The following is an 18,275-nucleotide window of genomic DNA, read 5'->3' as shown; positions in this document are numbered from 1 at the left end:
TATGGCCAATTTAGCTGGTGGGGCAGGACTTCTGCACTTGGCGGAGGAACTCCCGACTCGCACCTGTTACCACCCGCAACCGGGACGGTACGCAATTTTGCACACAAACTTTTTTTTAAAGTTTCTTAAAAATTTTAATTTTTATTAGAATGGAGAAATTTGACACTCCACAAAATGAAAATTCGTTTTTCAAGGCCATAACATTTGCTTAGCAGTCAATACAATGTTAAAACCCCAGTTATACCTATTCCAATAAGGTCTAACTTTTAATGGGTTATTTAACACCGATATTACACAGCTAGTGTCGGAGCAGTGAATGACTGACCGAAACCAGGATTTCCACGTTTAGATGCGCATGCACTAAATCCTGATGTTATGGTCAGTTTTCAAAGGAGTAATAACAGCAAATGGTGTTCGTTGACTATTATTACCCACCGCAAATCTGCTTTTTTGTTATGTTAATTTGATGGTTAGAAATTGGGCAGGAGACCAGGGATAACTCCACTGCTCTTCTTCGAATTAGAGAGCAGTTGGGGCCTACTTAAATGCCTCCTCCTCCACTTTGCTTGGGGATCCTTTTCCCTGTCCCTTTCCTCCTTCTTGTTCTGGACGCTAAACAAATTAAAGTTATTTTTCTAACTCTTGGCATTACCATTTGAATTTGGGCCATCATCCCTTTTGTCTCTCTAATCTCTCCTGTCTTCCACCCTATCACATTCCTTCCCTTTTGTTCTTTCTTCCCCTCCCCCTTTCAGTGCTTGTTAAGAATCTGTTCCTTCCGAGCACTCTCCAGTTCTGAGGAAGGGTCATTGACCTGAAACCTTAACTCTGCTTCCTCTCCACAGATGGTGCCTGACCCGCTGAGATTTCCAGCATTTTCTGTTTTTATTCCAGATTCCAGCATCCGCAGTATTTTGCTTCTGTGAAAGTTATTGGAATTGAGCAATGTGGGTACAGATGCTGCAATCCTCTTGCTGTAACCCACATCACCAAACTCAAAAGAGATTACTGCAGTACGGATTGGGAGAAGCCTCTCCAGCGCTGCCCGAATCAAACCGTCCCTGACTGGCAGCGCCGGCCGGCGGCACCTGCACTGCACCGAGATAGGCAGGTGGCTGCTGGGGGCGGGAGCGCGGGGCTGGCTGTTGCCTGGTTACCGGGGCCGGAAGTGACGGTCGCTCAGCATGTGTGTCAGGGTGGCCTGCCCGAGTCGCCGTTGATTCAGACCTGGTGGGCGCGGCGCAGCGCTCCAGCCGACACTGTTAGTTTGCATGTGGCCGGTAGCATGACCCACCCGGGCGAAGAGCCGGACACAGCAGCCTACGAGAGGCGCGTTTACAAGAATGCCTGTGACTGTCAGTACCTGAGGGTCGGCCTGTGAGTGAAAAGCCTGGCCCGTTTCCCCAGCGCAGAGCAGCGCTCTCACTTCATCCAGCGCGAGTCACTACAACAACAACAACTTGTATTTGTGTAGTGTCTTCAACGTAGTGAAATGTCCCAAGGCGTGTAATGCGACAAAAAAAACATTTGGCATGGAGCCACATAAGTAGAAATTAGCGCAAAAAGCTTGGTCAATGTTTTGAGGAGCGTCTTGAAGGAGGAAAAAGAGGTAGAGAGGCTAATAATTTTATGTTTTATTTTCAGTGAATTTGAGGAAACGAGGCCTGGGCTCAGGCTGAACGCTGCCCACTTTAAGCAGTTGATGGTTTCGGCCCTGAAGGATTTGCACGGAGAGGTATGAGTACACTTAACTCGGGTTACACCCCAAGGCATGCATCTTGCATCAAATACTTGCCGTTATTTCCTGGAGGGATGTCATCCTGTTCTAATTACTTGACAATACAAGTGTAATTTTTAGCAAAGGGATATACTGCACCCCCCGGGTGTTGAAGTGAAACCCAAATTATGAATTATGTACGAAAATTAAAGTTTTAAGTAAGCAAACAATTAGGCACAGTATGTTGAAGAAAATGCAATACCGGGAGCTTTTTTAATGTCACTCATTCTGATGCCACAAAAATGCAGAGAATACAGCGGTCTCCTTGAAGAGAATCAAAAAAACAAATCTTTTTTTAAAAAACCACCATAAAACACCACAAGATAAGGCATCATTCTGCACCTTAAAATTTGGACGCAGATGTTCGGAACTGGCATAAGAACATAAGAATTAGGAACAGGAGTAGGCCATCTAGCCCCTCGAGCCTGCTCCGCCATTCAACAAGATCATGGCTGATCTGGCCATTGAATCAGCTCCACTTACCCGCCCGCTCCCCGTAACCCTTAATTCCCTTATTGGTTAAAAATCTATCTATCTGTGACTTGGATACATTCAATGAGCTAGCCTCAACTGCTTCCTTGGGCAGAGAATTCCACAGATTCACAATCCTCTGGGAGAAGAAATTCCTTCTCAACTCGGTTTTAAATTGGCTCCCCCATATTTTGAGGCTGTGCCCCCTAGTTCTTGTCTCCCCGACCAGTGGAAACAACCTCTCTGCCTCTATCCTGTCTATCCCTTTCATTATTTTAAATGTTTCTATAAGATCACCCCTCATCCTTCTGAACTCCAACGAGTAAAGACCCAGTCTACTCAATCTATCATCATAAGGTAACCCCCTCATCTCCGGAATCAGCCGAGTGAATCATCTCTGTACCCCCTCCAAAGCTAGTATATCCTTCCTTCCTTAAATTGCACGCAGTACTCCAGGTGCGGCCTCACCAATACCCTATACAGTTGCAGAAGGACCTCCCTGCTTTTGTACTCCATCCCTCTCGCATTGAAGGCCAACATTCCATTCGCCTTTCTGATTACCTGCTGCACCTGCAAACTAACTTTTTGGGATTAAGCCGGTTCACGGGCTCCCAGGCCGCCTGAAATTTCTGCGGTCTGGAAGAGTCCGTGTTCCATGTTTTTATGGAATGCACGAGGTTGCAGCCGCTGTTTTATTATTTAAAGGGGCTGCTCCTGAAATTCTGGCTGCACTTCAGTCCCACACTCCTGATCTTTGGGCACCCTGTGCGGAGGGGAGCGGGTAGGTCCGAGGGCCTCCTCGTAGGACTGCTCCTGGGCACGGCCAAGGGTGCCATCAGCCGGTCCAGGCAGCGGGCGGTCGAGGGGGTCGTTCAACCTGACTGCCTGCCTCTCTTCCGCACGTACATCCGCGCCAGGGTGTCCTTGGAGATGGAGCACGCGGTGTCCACCGGTACGCTCGCGGCCTTCCGCGAGAGGTGGGCACCGGAGGGACTGGAGTGCATCGTCACGCCCGGCAACCAAATTTTAATTTGATTTTATGTTTTTTAAGTTAATTTGTTTTAATTACCGATGCTTTTAGTGTGCCCCTCCCCTTTTATAGGGGGCACTTGGGAAAAAAAAAATTCGATTCTGTGCCAAAAAAAAAATGGCATTGTAAATGTTGGTGTTTCCCCCAGATCGGAGGGCACGGTTTAATGTTTTTCTGTTAACTCCTAAAAGAGTTTCATGCACAAGGTCCCTCTGCACTGCAGCATGTTGTAATTTCTCCCCATTCAAATAATATTCCCTTTTACTGTTTTTTTTTTCCCCAAGGTGGATGACCTCATATTTTCCGACATTGTATTCCATCTGCCAAACCTTAGCCCATTCGCTTAACCTATCTAAATCTCTTTGCAGCCTCTCTGTGTCCTCTACACAACCTGCTTTCCCACTAATCTTTGTGTCATCTGCAAATTTTGTTACACTACACTCTGTCCCCTCTTCCAGGTCATCTATGTATATTGTAAACAGTTGTGGTCCCAGCACCGATCCTGTGGCACACCACTAACCACCGATTTCCAACCCGAAATGGACCCATTTATCCCGACTCTCTGCTTTCTGTTCGCCAGCCAATTCTTGATCCATGCTAATACATTTCCTCTGACTCCACGTACCTTTATCTTCTGCAGTAACCTTTTGTGTGGCACCTTATCGAATGCCTTTTGGAAATCTAAATACACCACATTCATCGGTACACCTCTATCCACCATGCTCGTTATATCCTCAAAGAATTCCAGTAAATTAGTTACACATAAATGTAGGAAACTCATTCTCTGATTTTTCTGTGTGTGGGGGACAAAGCTATGTTAATAAGCAGAGGAGGGTTTCGGTAGAGGTTTCTGTGAAGTGGCGCAAACGATCAAAGAAACTTGGGTATAGTGTACTTACGCCTGAATTTCCTTGATCTTTTATGCTGAAAATTGGCATTATTTCATTGTTTCAGTGCAAGTTTTGAGGAAATTCTAAGCCAACATGTTATTGGAGTGAAGGAACATTTCAAGGATTAATCTCTTGTTTTCCAAAAGATGGCACAATGGCAGTAGTTCAGAAAAGATGGTCTTGGCTATGAGAACCGACCCTGGTTTAACAGAAATGGCATATAACATTTTATGCAAGGGTGCTTTCCATTTAAAATTTAATGACGTACTGCATTTTTTTACCTGGGAAGTAAGCATATGTGTGGGGTGAGAATTAATAGTTTTGTCATTTGGGCTGTTGGATGGGTCAGTTATTAAATTGTTAATGCATGGAATAAGAAGAATATGCATATTGAAGACTTGCTGAATATGATTTCATTTGTGATGTTGAACATTATTTAGATTTGGTGGGTTAGTACTCTTGCAAAATATAAGCTGCATTCCACAGATTAAAAAAATATATTTTGTATAACTCCTGATTTTCTAAAGGCAAACTGTATTAAAGTGTCTAATGTAAAAAAGATATGGGATTGCTATGTATGGCATTTGCACTCCTCATCCAGGGGCATTTCTGTGTTATACAGTTAACACATTATAGGCCAATTTCTTCTTTTTGCTCACTTTGGTGTTGACACTGCTGTTTCCAATTTTCAGAGTAGAAAAGCACAGAATCATTTTTCTTTTTTAAAAAAAAAAAAAGAATGTGTTGTGATGCATGATATATGGTAAGATGATTCACTTCTTAAAATGTTCTTTAGAATATTTTGAAGTCTTTTCTTTAAATGTGTTCATCATTCCTTGTCATAACTATCACCCCCAGCTGCGAGCGGTGGACAGACGACCTGCTTCCAAACACTGTTGAACAAATGCTCGCAAGTGTTTTGAGAGAAATTTGTTATTTTTTGTCCCTGATTACATGGAAGCACCAGGATCTCTGTTTAGCAGTTTATGCTAACAGCACAGCTGAAATCAGGAGCTGCTTGACTGGGAAATTGTGAGCCTGAAGCTATGCTCAAGTACTCTAGGCTTCAGTATGTTTGCATAACCGATATGTTGCACCAGTGAGTTAACCTTCCACAGAACATCTTGCTGTTAGTTGTGGTCTAATTTTTACTGTATGACTAATTTGGTGATGGATTCATGAAAGTAAGCAATCATTGGCTGCTGCCTTATTTTTTAAATTGCATTTCTTTATAAGGAGATTAAATAATGCAATGACATAGCTCTTGAGGTAAAAAAAAATGATAAGATTTGAATATATTTTTGATAAAATTGAGAGTTTTGAACCCTTATATAAAGGCAAATAGTCTATGGTTTATATCCTCCAAACATTGCTGGAGTAAGCTGTTCCTGGAGGGAAAAATTCTTGAAAAGTGACGCTTTCCCATTGAGACTTAAAGGGTCAATTATGTCATAATAGAGAGATAACCCTTAGATGATTCCTTCACTCTCCCTGATTCCTCCACAAGGCTCCAGTTTGTTTTTCCCCTCAAGGGTTGGAAATTAGATAATCATTTCTCACCTCTTGCATAGCTTCTGTTACCCACCTTCCTATATTTAAATCACTTAGTCATTCAATTTACATGTCAGCCTTTGCTGAGTGATAGCACACTTGCCTGTGAGCTGGGAGATCATGGGTTTAAGCCCCTACCTAGAAATTTGAGCACAACATTCTGGTCCCTGCCTCATCACTTAACACCCGTTGATACTGATAGGTCTGTATCTGGCCTTACTAATTCTGTCAGTGCTGTCAAAAACAAAAAGGATCAACACACCAAGGTTCATGGTGCTCCTGCCATTCCTGAACAAAAACATGGAAGTTCCCAAGAAAAACAAAAGGATTGCTAATTCTGAGTTGTCAGTGGCATTCTCAAATTTGTATCTCCTTTCCTGCTACCTGGTACAGCTCCGAGCCGACATCCTTGGCACTGACATCTCTCAGCTGTTCCATACTTTAACTCCTTACCCCTCAACATTACAGCGCTCAGCATCATTAACAGTTGATGCCAATCTTTTTGCATCTTTCAGCTCTTTCCCCCCCCCCCCAGCTTAAATTTGAACAGCTGCCACTGACCTTCCGCCCCGAATACCATTGGGTGAACCTTTGTTACAGGCGCCACAGGGATCTTCTGCTTTTCTTCAGATCCAACTTTTCCATTCCCGCAGAGTAGGCCAGCAAGCCCATAACAGTACAATTCCTTGATAATTTCTTAACAGCCAGCTGCTGATCTTCCAATGCTTTCTCAATGTCTGCCAGCAGTTATCTGAACAATGTACAACAAGAAGGACCATCTCACCCACAACACATTGTGCAGATCAAAGTCATAAACAACAATAACTTGCATTTGTATAGCACATTTAATGTAGTAAAACGTCCCAAGGCACTTAACAAGTGCGATATCAATAAAAAATATATTTGACACCGAGCCAAAGAAGGATGTATCAGGACATTTGACCAAAAGCTTGATCGAAGAGGTAGGTTTTAAGGAGCATTTTAAAAGAGGAAAGAGAGGTAGAGAGGCCAGGTAGAGTGCGACTTTGACCATGGCTTGCTGTCTCTCCTCGTCCACTTCAAATCACTAATCCATTTATGTTCATCGCAAAGATTGATTTCTTCCATATTCCACAACCACAACCCATGCCCTTACCTGCACAATGTCTCGCACCTGATCCTTGCTCAGCTCCAATAGCTTCCTGAGCTCCAGCAAATGAATTTCCTTGTCTCCATCCAAATCTCTGCATGGCTTCATCTTGCCCTGTCTCTGTGGTCACTTCCAGCTGTACCTCCTCACACGCTCCTGCTCCTCTGGCTAGTTATTTGTTCCCCACACCTTTCCTGTTTTTGTTCAATAATTACTGCCGATTATTTCATCTACTATGCCGCTCCTCTATAAATTCCCTACAAACATCTTCAACTGATTTCATCAATGACCTTCCCTCTGTCATAAGGTCAGGAGTGATATTGTTTGCTGATGATTCTAAGTTCAGCTCCATTCACAACTTCTTTGTTTATGAAGCCTGCCAACAGTAGGACCTGGGCAGACAAGTGGCAGGTGACATTCAAGATGTATGAGGGTGGCTTCGAATGGGTCACCCTCACATTTATTTTGCCCGCTTCCCAGTGGAAAAATATCCTATCTACATTTGACACCCAAGATTGGGAATTGCATTTAGTTCTGTCTGTGATGTGCCATCTATTCAGATGGTTATTTATTGCACTGTCAGTACATAAAACAAACAATTCTAGTGTAGCATTTATCAATCACTTTGAGGGCAGGGAGACATTTTTACCCCTTTGCCTTTTGAAAATGCATTTGAATATACCTTTAGAAATTCATGTCTGGCTCTCTAAGGGCTAATGTTCTGAAAGTGTTAATTTTGCAGATTGGAGCTGCCTTACCAGTTGATGTGCTACGATTTGAAGAAGAAACATTAACAGCTATACTAAGAGTAAAAAGCAGGTGGGTGTGCATAGTAACTATTTAAAGGCACTTGATATATGGTAATTTGAATATACAGAAACACTGGTAATGCCTTTTTTTTGAAAACCAATCAGTCTTATCAAACATATAACCACATAATACAACAAATAATAGTTTCTGGCACAAAACTAGTTTAACATCCATCACCAGATCATGCTATCTGGCTGCACTACCCTCTGCCAGATCCACACACTACTCCGTGATCATACTACAGAGAAAGTATATCTCCCATTTTCTTTTCTCCAGTACCAACTATCTCCTTAAACCCCTCCCTCCTTTCCCCGCCATCATCATTTCCAACAAGAAGTGTGGGGAGCACATGAACTTCTTTGTCGCTAAGATTGAAACCATTCGCTCAACGACCTCTGCTGCTTCTCTTTGCCTGCCAAGCCAAACCTCCCTTCAGGCTCCCCCTTGCCCTAGCTGTGAACCAGTCTCTTTCTCCAGTTTCTCTCCTATCTTCCCTCCTGCACTCTGAGTTCAGCTTATCCATGAGACCCACCTCCTACTCCCTTTACCCCATTACCATTAAAGAGATGAAAATTCAACATCCCCTCCTTGCCAAAATGCTAACTGGCATTGTAAATGGTTCTCTCTCCTTCGGTACTGTCCCTCTTCATTTCAAAATTGCCACGATCACCACCTCCTCAAAAAACCCACCCCTCTGTCCTTGCAAACTATCATTCCATCTCCAATCTCCCTTTTTTCTCCAAAGTTCTTGAATGTGATGTTGCCTCCCAAATCCATGCCCACCTTTCCTGCAACCCCATATTTCAATCTCTCCATTCAGGTTTCCATCCCTGCCACAAAACTGATGCTAACACATGTCACAAGTTACATCTGTGACTATGTCCGTGCTGCATTATCCCTCCTCAACCTCTCGGCAATCATTGACACGTTTGACCACGTCATCCACCGCCAACGCATTTCCTCCATTATCCAGCTCAGAGATTGTCCTCCTTGGTTCCACTCTTGCCTATCCGATCCTGGCCAGGCCATCTCCAGCAACGGATTCTTTTCCTGCCCCTGCACCTTTACCTCCAGAGCCAAGGATCTGTCTTTTGCCTCCTACTGTTCTACATCCAGAAGCTGCCCACATGGTGATATCCGCAAACACGGGATCAGTTTCGACCATCTCTCTTTTTTTTCTCTCTCTCTCTCTCTCTCTCTCTCTCTCTCTCTCTCAAGCCCTCCGCTTCTTTTGCGTTTTCAGACTAATCTGATATCTAGTCTTCAATGAGTCGCAGTTTCCTCCGGTTAAACATTGGGAAGACTGAAGTCATTGTCTTCAGCCCCAAACTCTGTATCCTTGCCACTGATTGCATCCCCTTCTCCGGCCATTGTCTCAGGTTGAATCAGACAATTTGCAATCTCAGCGTCCTATTCGATCCCGAGCTGAGCTTCAATAAACTCTCCATCACAAAAACCACCTACTTTCACCTCTGTAATATCTCCCACATTTGCCCCAGCCTCAACCCATCAGCTGCTGAAACCCTCATCCATGCTTTTGTTACCTCCAGACCTGACTATTCCAATGCTCTCCTGACCAGCCTCCCATTCGCTACCCTCTGCAAAATTCAGCTCATCCAAAACTCTGCTGCCCGTATCCTATCCAACATCAAACCATGCTCGTACATCTTCCATGTCCTTACTGACCTACACTGGCTCCTGGTCACCAAATGCCTCAAATTTAAAATGATTATCCTTTTGTTTAAATTAGTTCATGGCCTTGCACTTTTCTGTAACCCTCTCCAGCCTACACCCATCTCTCATTGAACTGTCTGTTCCTCTGACTGCCTATTGTGAATTACCCCCGCCCCCTCCATCCCACCATTAGTGGCTATGCCTTCAGCCATCTAGGCCCATGCTCTGGAATCCCCCTTGGTAAATCCCTCTGCCTCTCCACCTCTCTCTCTTCCTTTTCGGCCGTTCTTAAAACTCAACTCTTTAACAAAGCTTTTGGTCATCTCTCCAAATAGCTTCTTTTTCTCAGCATTTATGTTTGATTAGGTATCTGAAGAGCCTTGGGATGTTGTTCCACCTTAAAGTGGCTATATAAGTGCAAGTTGTTGTTAACTGACAAATACTAAAATAAACACAAAAGGTTAATATGCAGGTACAGCAAGTGATGAGGAAGGCCAATGGAATCTTGGCCTTTGTTGCAAAGGGGATGAAGTATAAAAGCAGGGAAGTCTTGCTACAGCTATACAAGGTATTGGTGAGGCCACACCTGGAAGACTGCGCGCAGTTTTGGTTTCCATATTTACAAAAGGATATACTTGCTTTGGAGGCAGTTCAGAGAAGGTTCACTAGGTTGATTCTGGGGATGAGGGGGTTGACTTGTGAAGAAAGGTTGAGTAGGTTGGGCCTCTACTCATTGGAATTCAGAAGAATGAGAGGTGATCTTATCGAAACGTATAAGATTATAAGGGGGCTTGACGAGGTGGATGCAGAAAGGATGTTTCCACTGATTTCTTTGCTCAGGGTTGTAAATCTGTGGAATTCGCTGCCTCAGAGCTGTGAAAGCTGGGACATTGAATAACTTTAAGTCTGAAATAAACAGTTTCTTAAACGATAAGGGGATAAGGGGTTATGGGGAGCGGGCAGGGAAGTGGAGCTGAATCCATGATCAGATCAGCCATGATCTTACTGAATGGCGGAGCAGGCTCAAGGGGCCGTATGGCCTACTCCTGTTCCTATTTCTTATGCTCTTAAATGTCATTGCTTAAACTCTTGGAAGATGTGTTGAGAGTATCTCTGTTCACAGTGGCCTTGTGAAGCTATGGAGTGCGTTGACCCTTCTAGGATCTTATCAAAATCAGAAGTGTGCTTTCAGAGTGACGCAGGTATTGTATGTGTTTATTATAAATAAATGGTTAATCTTTTCAAGTTACACTTTACTCACAAAACACAAACTACAATTCTCCAGCTGTTATGAATGGTTGTGTAATAGCTTGTGTTTTTTGCAGTTTTTGATACAGAATATACATCTTTTTTGAGGACTACAGTAACATTTCAGCACCAAACAAAACAAGATCACAACTTTTCGTACCTTGCATTTCATCATGAATTAAAATATCCATTGTGTCTCATTTCTTTTTATTTCAAAATCTTCACTGGACATTTACAGAAATATTTTTGGTAAATGTAAGAAAGCTGAAATATTATTTCTGTGCTCTTGCACTGAATTTTTCTATTTCTTTTCACCTCGTCTGTTCCTTCTGACTCTTCCTCCTTTTCATTCATTATCTTTTTCTCGATTGCCACTGTCTTGGACCCTCAGATAATTGCACTTGTAGTTTAACTCTACACATCTACCTATAATTTCCACCGTTGCTACTTGATACTATTCATCTTTACTCTCTCTTCTCCACGTTCCTATCCTAGCAGACCTTCCCTCCATAAATAGGCCTTTTTACTCTCATAACAAGAGTCAGAGAATGCTACTGTGAAGTGGTGCTGTCCCAGACTCACCTGTTCTTCTTAGTCTGTTGTCACTATAGGGAATAGATTGGTTTCAAGGTTCAAGTAAAGCTGTGATAGCCCACCTTTCAGTAGCATCCTGTGATTCACTGAGAACAGGAGCAAGCAAGACATCTATGAATTCAGCAGGAGAAGGCAGGGGAAATATTTTTGTTGGATGTGCATCTGGTTGGAGGGATCACTGGAGCAGATCTGGCAGAAAGATGCATTGATGTGGAGTCCCAGAGATCATTGTTTTTACATTTTCCTCACCAATCCTGTATTTGATTGTATTTTTGATCTTCAAAAGCTGTCAAACTGATTCTGAAATGATTAGATTGCTTTTTTCATTAATTAATTGCATTTTTATTTCTTTATAGGTCTCCCCATTTCTTCTTGCATTATCGGGCAACAGTAGAGAATTTGTGTTGAACTGAGGTCTCGCCTGACAATTAACAGGTGTTTAAAATGACCCGTTCTACACTGCTCTTGAAAGAAACTAGGTTGTAAAATTTGAAGAAATGTCTTTTAGTGGCCAAAAGATTATGCTTAGTATCTTTCAGAGCCCATTAAAAATGGGTCAGTGGCACGCAGGTGGCATTTTAATGCTACAGAATACTTTTCTTCGGTCTGTGCATCTTCAGGTTGGAGAGAGAGCTGAACTTACCAAAGCTTTTACCCAAAATGATGTATTCACCTTTTCAGAGTTAACAGGTGATAATAACCCACTACATCTCAGTGAAGATTACGCGAAAGCCAGCAAATTTGGAAAGCCAATTGTGCATGGTGTGCTGGTTTGTGGATTAATATCCGCTGTTCTGGGAACCAAAATGCCTGGATGCATTCTTCTGTCACAGGAACTCCGTTACCTTGCACCTTTGTATACAGGTGAGCGGGTCTCGGCAATTGCAGATATAATTAAAGTAAGGAGGTCCATTGCTTGGATTACTGTTTCATGTATTGTTAAAGAAACTAGAAAGGTTATAATGAAAGGGGAAGTCAAGATTATGCTGCCAGAAGATAGCGATCAAAATGTATGACTATCATTGAAACTGGAAGACAACTTGGAAAATGTTTTCATTGGATGCTAATATTTGTAAATGTGCATCTATGGAAACTACTGAAATCTTGCTTAAAATAATTTGAAAATGAATACTGTATTTTCAAACAATGTTGATTAGCAGGGATGTTTGGTGTAGTAACATGTCAATAACTATAAAGACTTTCTTGTAACTGTGATGGAGCAGAATTTTGTTTGAGGACAAAAAATAAACTTTATTTTAAAGGAGTGCTTCTACTTTTGTTGTCAAAAGCACTTTTTTTACTTGGTGCTCATTCAGGTGAATGATGTTCGTGCTGGGGAATGGAACAGTTTGCATTTTTTTTCCATTTAGTGTCAGCATCAAACAAAGAACTTGCATTTATATAGCACCTTTCACGACCTCAGGACATCCAAAAGTGCTTTACAGCCAATGAAATATTTTTGAAATGTAGTCACTGTTGTAATGTCATTACAATAGTGACGACACTCAAAGTACTTCATTGGCTGTAAAGCACTTAGACACCAGTGGTCGTGAAAGGCACTATAAATGCAAGTCTTTTCCTTTTAGAAAAACACAGCAACCAATTTACACACACCAAGGTCCATCAAAAAAATTAGATAAATCAGATAATCTGTGTTTAGTGATGTTGGTTGAAGAAGAAATATTGGCCAGGACACTGGAAAACTCTCCTGTTCATCCTGGAGTAGGGCTATGGGGATCTATTGCGCCACTTGAGAGGGACTTGGTTTAATGTTTTATCTGTAAGATGGAACCTCCCAACAGTGCAGCACTCCTTCAGTAACACACTGGCATATCGGCCTGGATTATGAAGTAACATTTTTGGAGTGCTCCATGAACCCACAACCTTCTGATTCAGAGACAAGAAAAGGCACAGCCAGATCAGGCATAGCATGGTTAGATACAGTGATGCTGCACTCTGGCACAATTGTGTGCTCAGTCCCAACCTCAGCAAAGCCCCTCCTACTACACTTGTGCCATTTTTGTTTTTCCCACTTCAGCCATTTTGCGACCACTGAGTCAGATTACCTGAAAAGAAAATGGGGATTTTGCATTGTGCTCCTATGCTCACTAAAAACATGAGGCAGCCCAAATTTATTTCAAATGATCAGCCATGATCTTATTGAATGGCAGTGCAGGCTCGAAGCGCCGAATGGCCTACTCCTGCACCTATTTTCTATGTTTCTATGACCCTTGCAGGAAGTTTTTAGAAGTCTGGAGTGGCTTTTAACCCAGGTTCCAGAGTTGTAAATCCAATATCTAACCATTGCACTACTCGGTTTCACCATTATATTTCTAATATAGCTTTTCAGTGTTGAAATTATGTAAAGTGAAATGTTGTTCTAAATGCTTGTTACAGTTTATCGAGAGCTCTTGTGACAGTTGCTTCTAGCCTTTTTTATTTTTAGATTTCGGTGTAAAATGTAAAACTGCAAATTGTGACCAATGCTCTAACAATATTTGCAGTGCCTTTTTAAAACTAGAACTGTATGACTTGGTCATTGTAATACATATACAGTACACACGATGGCACTAAAGATCACTGATTTTTCAGGTCACGTATGTTGTAAATTGAATACAATGGTTGTTATGCAAGTCAAAATGTAGTCTACAGTTCAAGTATTCAAACAAGTTTTTGCCCTTGCCATTTTGAGAGTATATGTTTGAAGGACAGGTTGCATTTCACTGCAACTTCTATCACTAGAGGGAACTTCAAAATGTTTAGTTTGACCATAAAGACCAGCTTCTCATCAAATTTAAACAGAAATTTGACTCTGCGAGGCCATTATCACCAATATCAAGGAAGGTTCGCGCCAGAAATTGAAAGTAGGGATCCTAAACTATCCTCCGGGTGAATGACGTTTGTTGTCGGTGTGCATGTGGAAGCTGCTGATGTTGGGATGGAGGAGGGGTGAACTCCAGACGTAATGGTGTGGGGTCAGGAAGAGATTCCATTACTGAAGATTCTGTGGCTATGATCAGATTGATTAAGAGTGGAACCACTGAGTTGGACAACGGAGGAAATGCATTGGAGGATGATGTTGTCTGTCAAAGACTGCAGGGAGGGGGAGGAAGAGGGTTAATACATCACAGTTGCACTTAGAGGATGTCATTTGTGACTGGTTAGAGCCATTTCAGTGCTGTAGCATAGACAGAAATCCAGTGGAAAAGATTGAAACACAGAGTTTCAGGAAAGATGGGCATGGATATAGAATGTGACATAACATTCAAAAACTCTGGAGAAGAGGAGAAAATGGAAATGAGCAGTTGCAAGCAAAGAGGAGTGAAGGATGGGTTTTTTGATGAGGGAGAAGCTGATGGCAGTTTTGAAAGCAAGGATGACAGCACCTGAGGAGAGGGAACCATTTACAATGTCTGCTAGCATAGGGAAGCATGAAGATACGTTGGTTGATCAGTTTAGTGGGAATGGGTTTGAGAGCATGCAGGTGGGCCTCGTGCTCGTAAGGGGCACAATGAGAAACTGGCGTGGGTTTGAGGCTAGGGTAGGAAGGAGCTGGGGGGTGGTGTGGTGGTGGCTTTGGGCAGGGGGGAGCAGCAGAAAAAGCTAAACAGATGGTATCAGTTTTAGTGATGAAGTTCGAACTCCTTGCATTTGTTGGAGAAGGGTTTAAGGAGATGGTTTTTAGTGGAGAAAAGAAGCTGTGGTCACTTTTTTCTCCAGGATAATCCTGGAGTAGTGTGCAATTTTGGCAGCGAAGGTTGTGGTCGATAGCACTTGACGTGGTCTCGCCAGATCTGGCGATGGATGCCTAAACCAGCTTTGCAGCAGATATGCTCAAGATTGTGTTCCTTGAACTTGAGGGAGTGTCACCAGTGTTTTCTGTTTTTTGTCACAGAATTGGATTTGTTTCCATTTAAAAAAAGAATGAGAGATTATACAGGGTTAGCAGTTATAGTGTAGATACAAACAAGATGGAATTTTTGTTTCCTTGAGTGTTGATTCTTTTGAAAATACAAAATTAGCAAGCCTTAAGTGATCTTAGATTTTGTTTTTTAATAGTATCTATGGATCACCCTCCATTAAAACAATTACTTCCATGTGAAAAGAAGCTGGTCAATAGTAGATTAAGAAAGAGAGTGAAAGTTGTAATGAAAATTAGCAGTGATTAAATATTCTGTGGAAAATTGCAATTCCAGACCTGATGGTACTGAAATATCCGAAAAGTGCTCGCAATATAGATAATCAAACCCTGGAGCTTGCAATCCATTGTCTTTCTTTTGGGGGAAAGGCTTCAGGCAAAAACTTCACATTGGCCAGGAAATTTTTGGAACGGAGGTTTGGTGAGGAATATTAATGGACCATTGTGTACACCGATCCTCCACTGGTGATTGACGCCAAAATTGGCTGGAATACTGATTTGAAGACGCCAAAATGAGGATAGTGGCAGAGCAGAAGTGGACCAGTAAAGGTCACAAAGCACATATACCTACAGAGTACTTTCTATAATTTAAAACGCTCAAAAAAAAATCAAGATTACTGAATTACAATGGAAAAATGACATTTAATTTTGACAGCTTATAAATTTGTTTGAGATGTTAACTCCTTCATCTCACATTAGCATCACGCACTGATTAATGTATGGAAAGACTAATAATCCAGAGACCTCCAATCAAATCCCACCATAGCTCATAAGCAGTCGCTCAAAATCGAGGAAGACTTGTTTCCACTCTAAAAGTGAGTTTTCAGGTGATTGTACAGTCCAATATAGGAATTACAGTTTCTGTTACAGGTAGGACAGACAGAGTGGGTGGGGAGTCTGGTTTGCTGCCCGCTCCTTCCACTGCCTGCGCTTGCTTTTTGCATGCTTTTGACGTTGAAACTCGAGGTGCTCGGCGCTCTCCCGGATGCTCTTCCTTCACTTAGGGTGGTCTTTGACCAGGGATTCCCAGGTGTCGGTGGGGATGTTGCACTTTATCAAGGAGGTTTGGAGGGTGTCCTTGAAACGTTTGCTCTGCCCACCTGGGGATCATTGAGGCTGAACTCCAAGCCATCGTCAACATCTTCACCGATGCGTACGAAAGCATAGGCCTTACACTGAACACTTACACTAAACATCTGTAAGACAAAGGTCCTCCACCAACCTGACCCCAACACACAGCACTACCCCCTAGCCATCAAAATCCACGGCGTTGCCTTGGACAACGTGGACCTCTTTCCATACCTCGGGAGCCTATTATCAGCAAGGGTAGACATCGATGACGAGGTCCAACACCGCCTCCAGTGCGCCAGCACAGCCTTCGGTCACCTGAGGAAGAGAGTGTTTGAAGATCAGGCCCTCAAATCTGGCACCAAGCTTATGGTCTACAGGGCTGTAGTGATACCCGCCCTCCTGTATGGCTCAGAGATGTGGACCATATACATTAGACACCTCAAATCACTAGAGAAATACCACCAACGATGTCTCTGCAAGATCCTTCAAATCCCCTGGGAGGTTAGATGCACCAACGTCAGTGTTCTCGATCAGGTTAACATCCCCAGCATCGAAGCACTGACCACACTCGACCAGCTCCATTGGGCAGGCCATATTGTCCACATGCCCGATACATCCTCCCAAAGCAAGCGCTCTACTCGGAACTCCTACACAGTAGGTGATCCCCAGGTGGGCAGAGGAAACGTGTCACCTTAGCTTTTGTGAATTTGAATAGTTTTTTAAAAAATTAATAAAAAGCTAGTATCAGTAATGCTGATCATGAAGCTATCGGATTATTCCTTGGAGATTGAAGCAGTCTGTGCCTGCACGCAGCAAGACCTGGACTACATCCAGCTTGGGCTGACAAGTGGCAAGTAACATTCATGCCACATAAGTGCCAGGCAATGACCATCTCTAACAAGAGCGAGTCTAACCACCTTCCCTTGACATTCAATGGCATTACCATTGTCAAATCTGCCAGCATCAACATTCTGGGTGGGGTGGGGGGGTCATTGTTAACCAGAAACTTAACTGGACCAGCCACATAAACATTGTGGTTACAAGAGCAAGTCAGAGGTTGTATATTCTGCGGCGAATGGCTCACCTCCTGACTCCCCAAAACCTTTCTACCACCTGCAAGGCACATCAGGAGTGTGACGGAATACTCTCCACTTGCCTGGATGAGTGAAGCTCCAACAACACTCAAGAAGCTCGCCACCATCCAGGACAAAGCAGTGCGCTTGATTGGTACCCCATCCACTACCTTAAACATTCACTCCCTCCAACACCGGCACACCATGGCTATAAGGTGTACCATCTACAAGATGCACTGCAGCAACTCGCCAAGGCTTCTTCCACAACAGTTCCCAAACCCTCAAGCTCTACCACCTAGAAGGACAAGGGCAGCAGGCACATGGGAACACCACCACTTCTAAGTTCTCCTCCAATTTACACACCATCCTGACTTAGAAATATATTGCTGCTCCATCATCATCGCTGGGTCAAATCGTGGAACTCCCTACCTAACAGCATTGTGGGAGTACTGTCATCACACGGACTGCAGTAGTTCAAGAAGTGGCTCACCACCATCATCTCAAGGACAACTAGAGATGGGCAAGAAATACAGCCCACATCCCGTGAATGAATAAAGAAAAAAGATTCTCTAGCCACAACAATGCAAAGCCAGCTGACATTCTGCCTGACGTGGAAGAATATTTCACTGAAAATCCTACAATGGCTCTCTGATTAAATGGGAATTTAATTTTTTGTTCAAACCTCGAGAAAAAATATCACAACAGTAGAAAGCCGCTTCCATTTCCCAATCAGATAGGCCACTTCCAAGTTCGACAGTTTCAGTCTTGATGACTGAGGTGTGTGTGCGCCTGCAAGTGGCGAGAAAACTCGCTCAAATCAAGGAAATTTGTCCGTAAAAAAAATCAAAAATTTTAAATTGTACATTTTTAAAATCTCCAGCAACAATTAAAACCTGAAAGAATGAGACTCCGCACTCATAATAGTTCATTTTCAGTGTCAGTTCATTCGCAGCAATTACCACTTAGCACATTGTTAAAATAATTTTTTTCAGCTAATCTAGACTTCATTCAAATATGGTTAAATGTGCTTAATTAAGC

At 42.8% G+C, this 18,275-nt stretch overlaps 2 protein-coding genes across 2 annotated transcripts in view; both read left to right on the top strand.

Annotated features, from left to right (window-relative positions):
• Positions 1-1,172: 1,172 nt before the first annotated feature.
• The window catches only part of LOC139277163 (PX domain-containing protein kinase-like protein), a 127,696-nt gene continuing 110,593 nt past the window's right edge, over positions 1,173-18,275 (top strand). Inside the window, exons 1-2 of the mRNA XM_070895244.1 lie at positions 1,173-1,377; positions 1,645-1,735. Of these exons, the coding sequence (XP_070751345.1) occupies positions 1,286-1,377; positions 1,645-1,735 (183 nt within the window). The 5' untranslated portion in view covers positions 1,173-1,285. The remainder of the gene's footprint in view (positions 1,378-1,644; positions 1,736-18,275) is intronic.
• LOC139277164 (hydroxyacyl-thioester dehydratase type 2, mitochondrial-like) lies at positions 11,583-12,438 on the top strand. Its single transcript, XM_070895248.1, has one exon. The coding sequence runs from the start codon at positions 11,672-11,674 to the stop codon at positions 12,188-12,190; it is 519 nt and encodes a 172-aa protein (XP_070751349.1). The 5' UTR covers positions 11,583-11,671; the 3' UTR covers positions 12,191-12,438.

The sequence above is a fragment of the Pristiophorus japonicus genome, chromosome 12 (genome assembly GCF_044704955.1).
Source record: "Pristiophorus japonicus isolate sPriJap1 chromosome 12, sPriJap1.hap1, whole genome shotgun sequence".
In the NCBI taxonomy this organism is placed as follows: Eukaryota; Metazoa; Chordata; class Chondrichthyes; family Pristiophoridae; genus Pristiophorus; species Pristiophorus japonicus.
Note: the sequence above shows the minus strand (reverse complement) of the source record. Positions and strands in the feature narration are given on the sequence as shown.

Excerpts from the sequence above, each read along its gene's own strand:
- LOC139277164 (XM_070895248.1), top strand. The coding sequence starts at position 11,672 with ATGTCTTTTAGTGGCCAAAAGATTATGCTTAGTATCTTTCAGAGCCCA.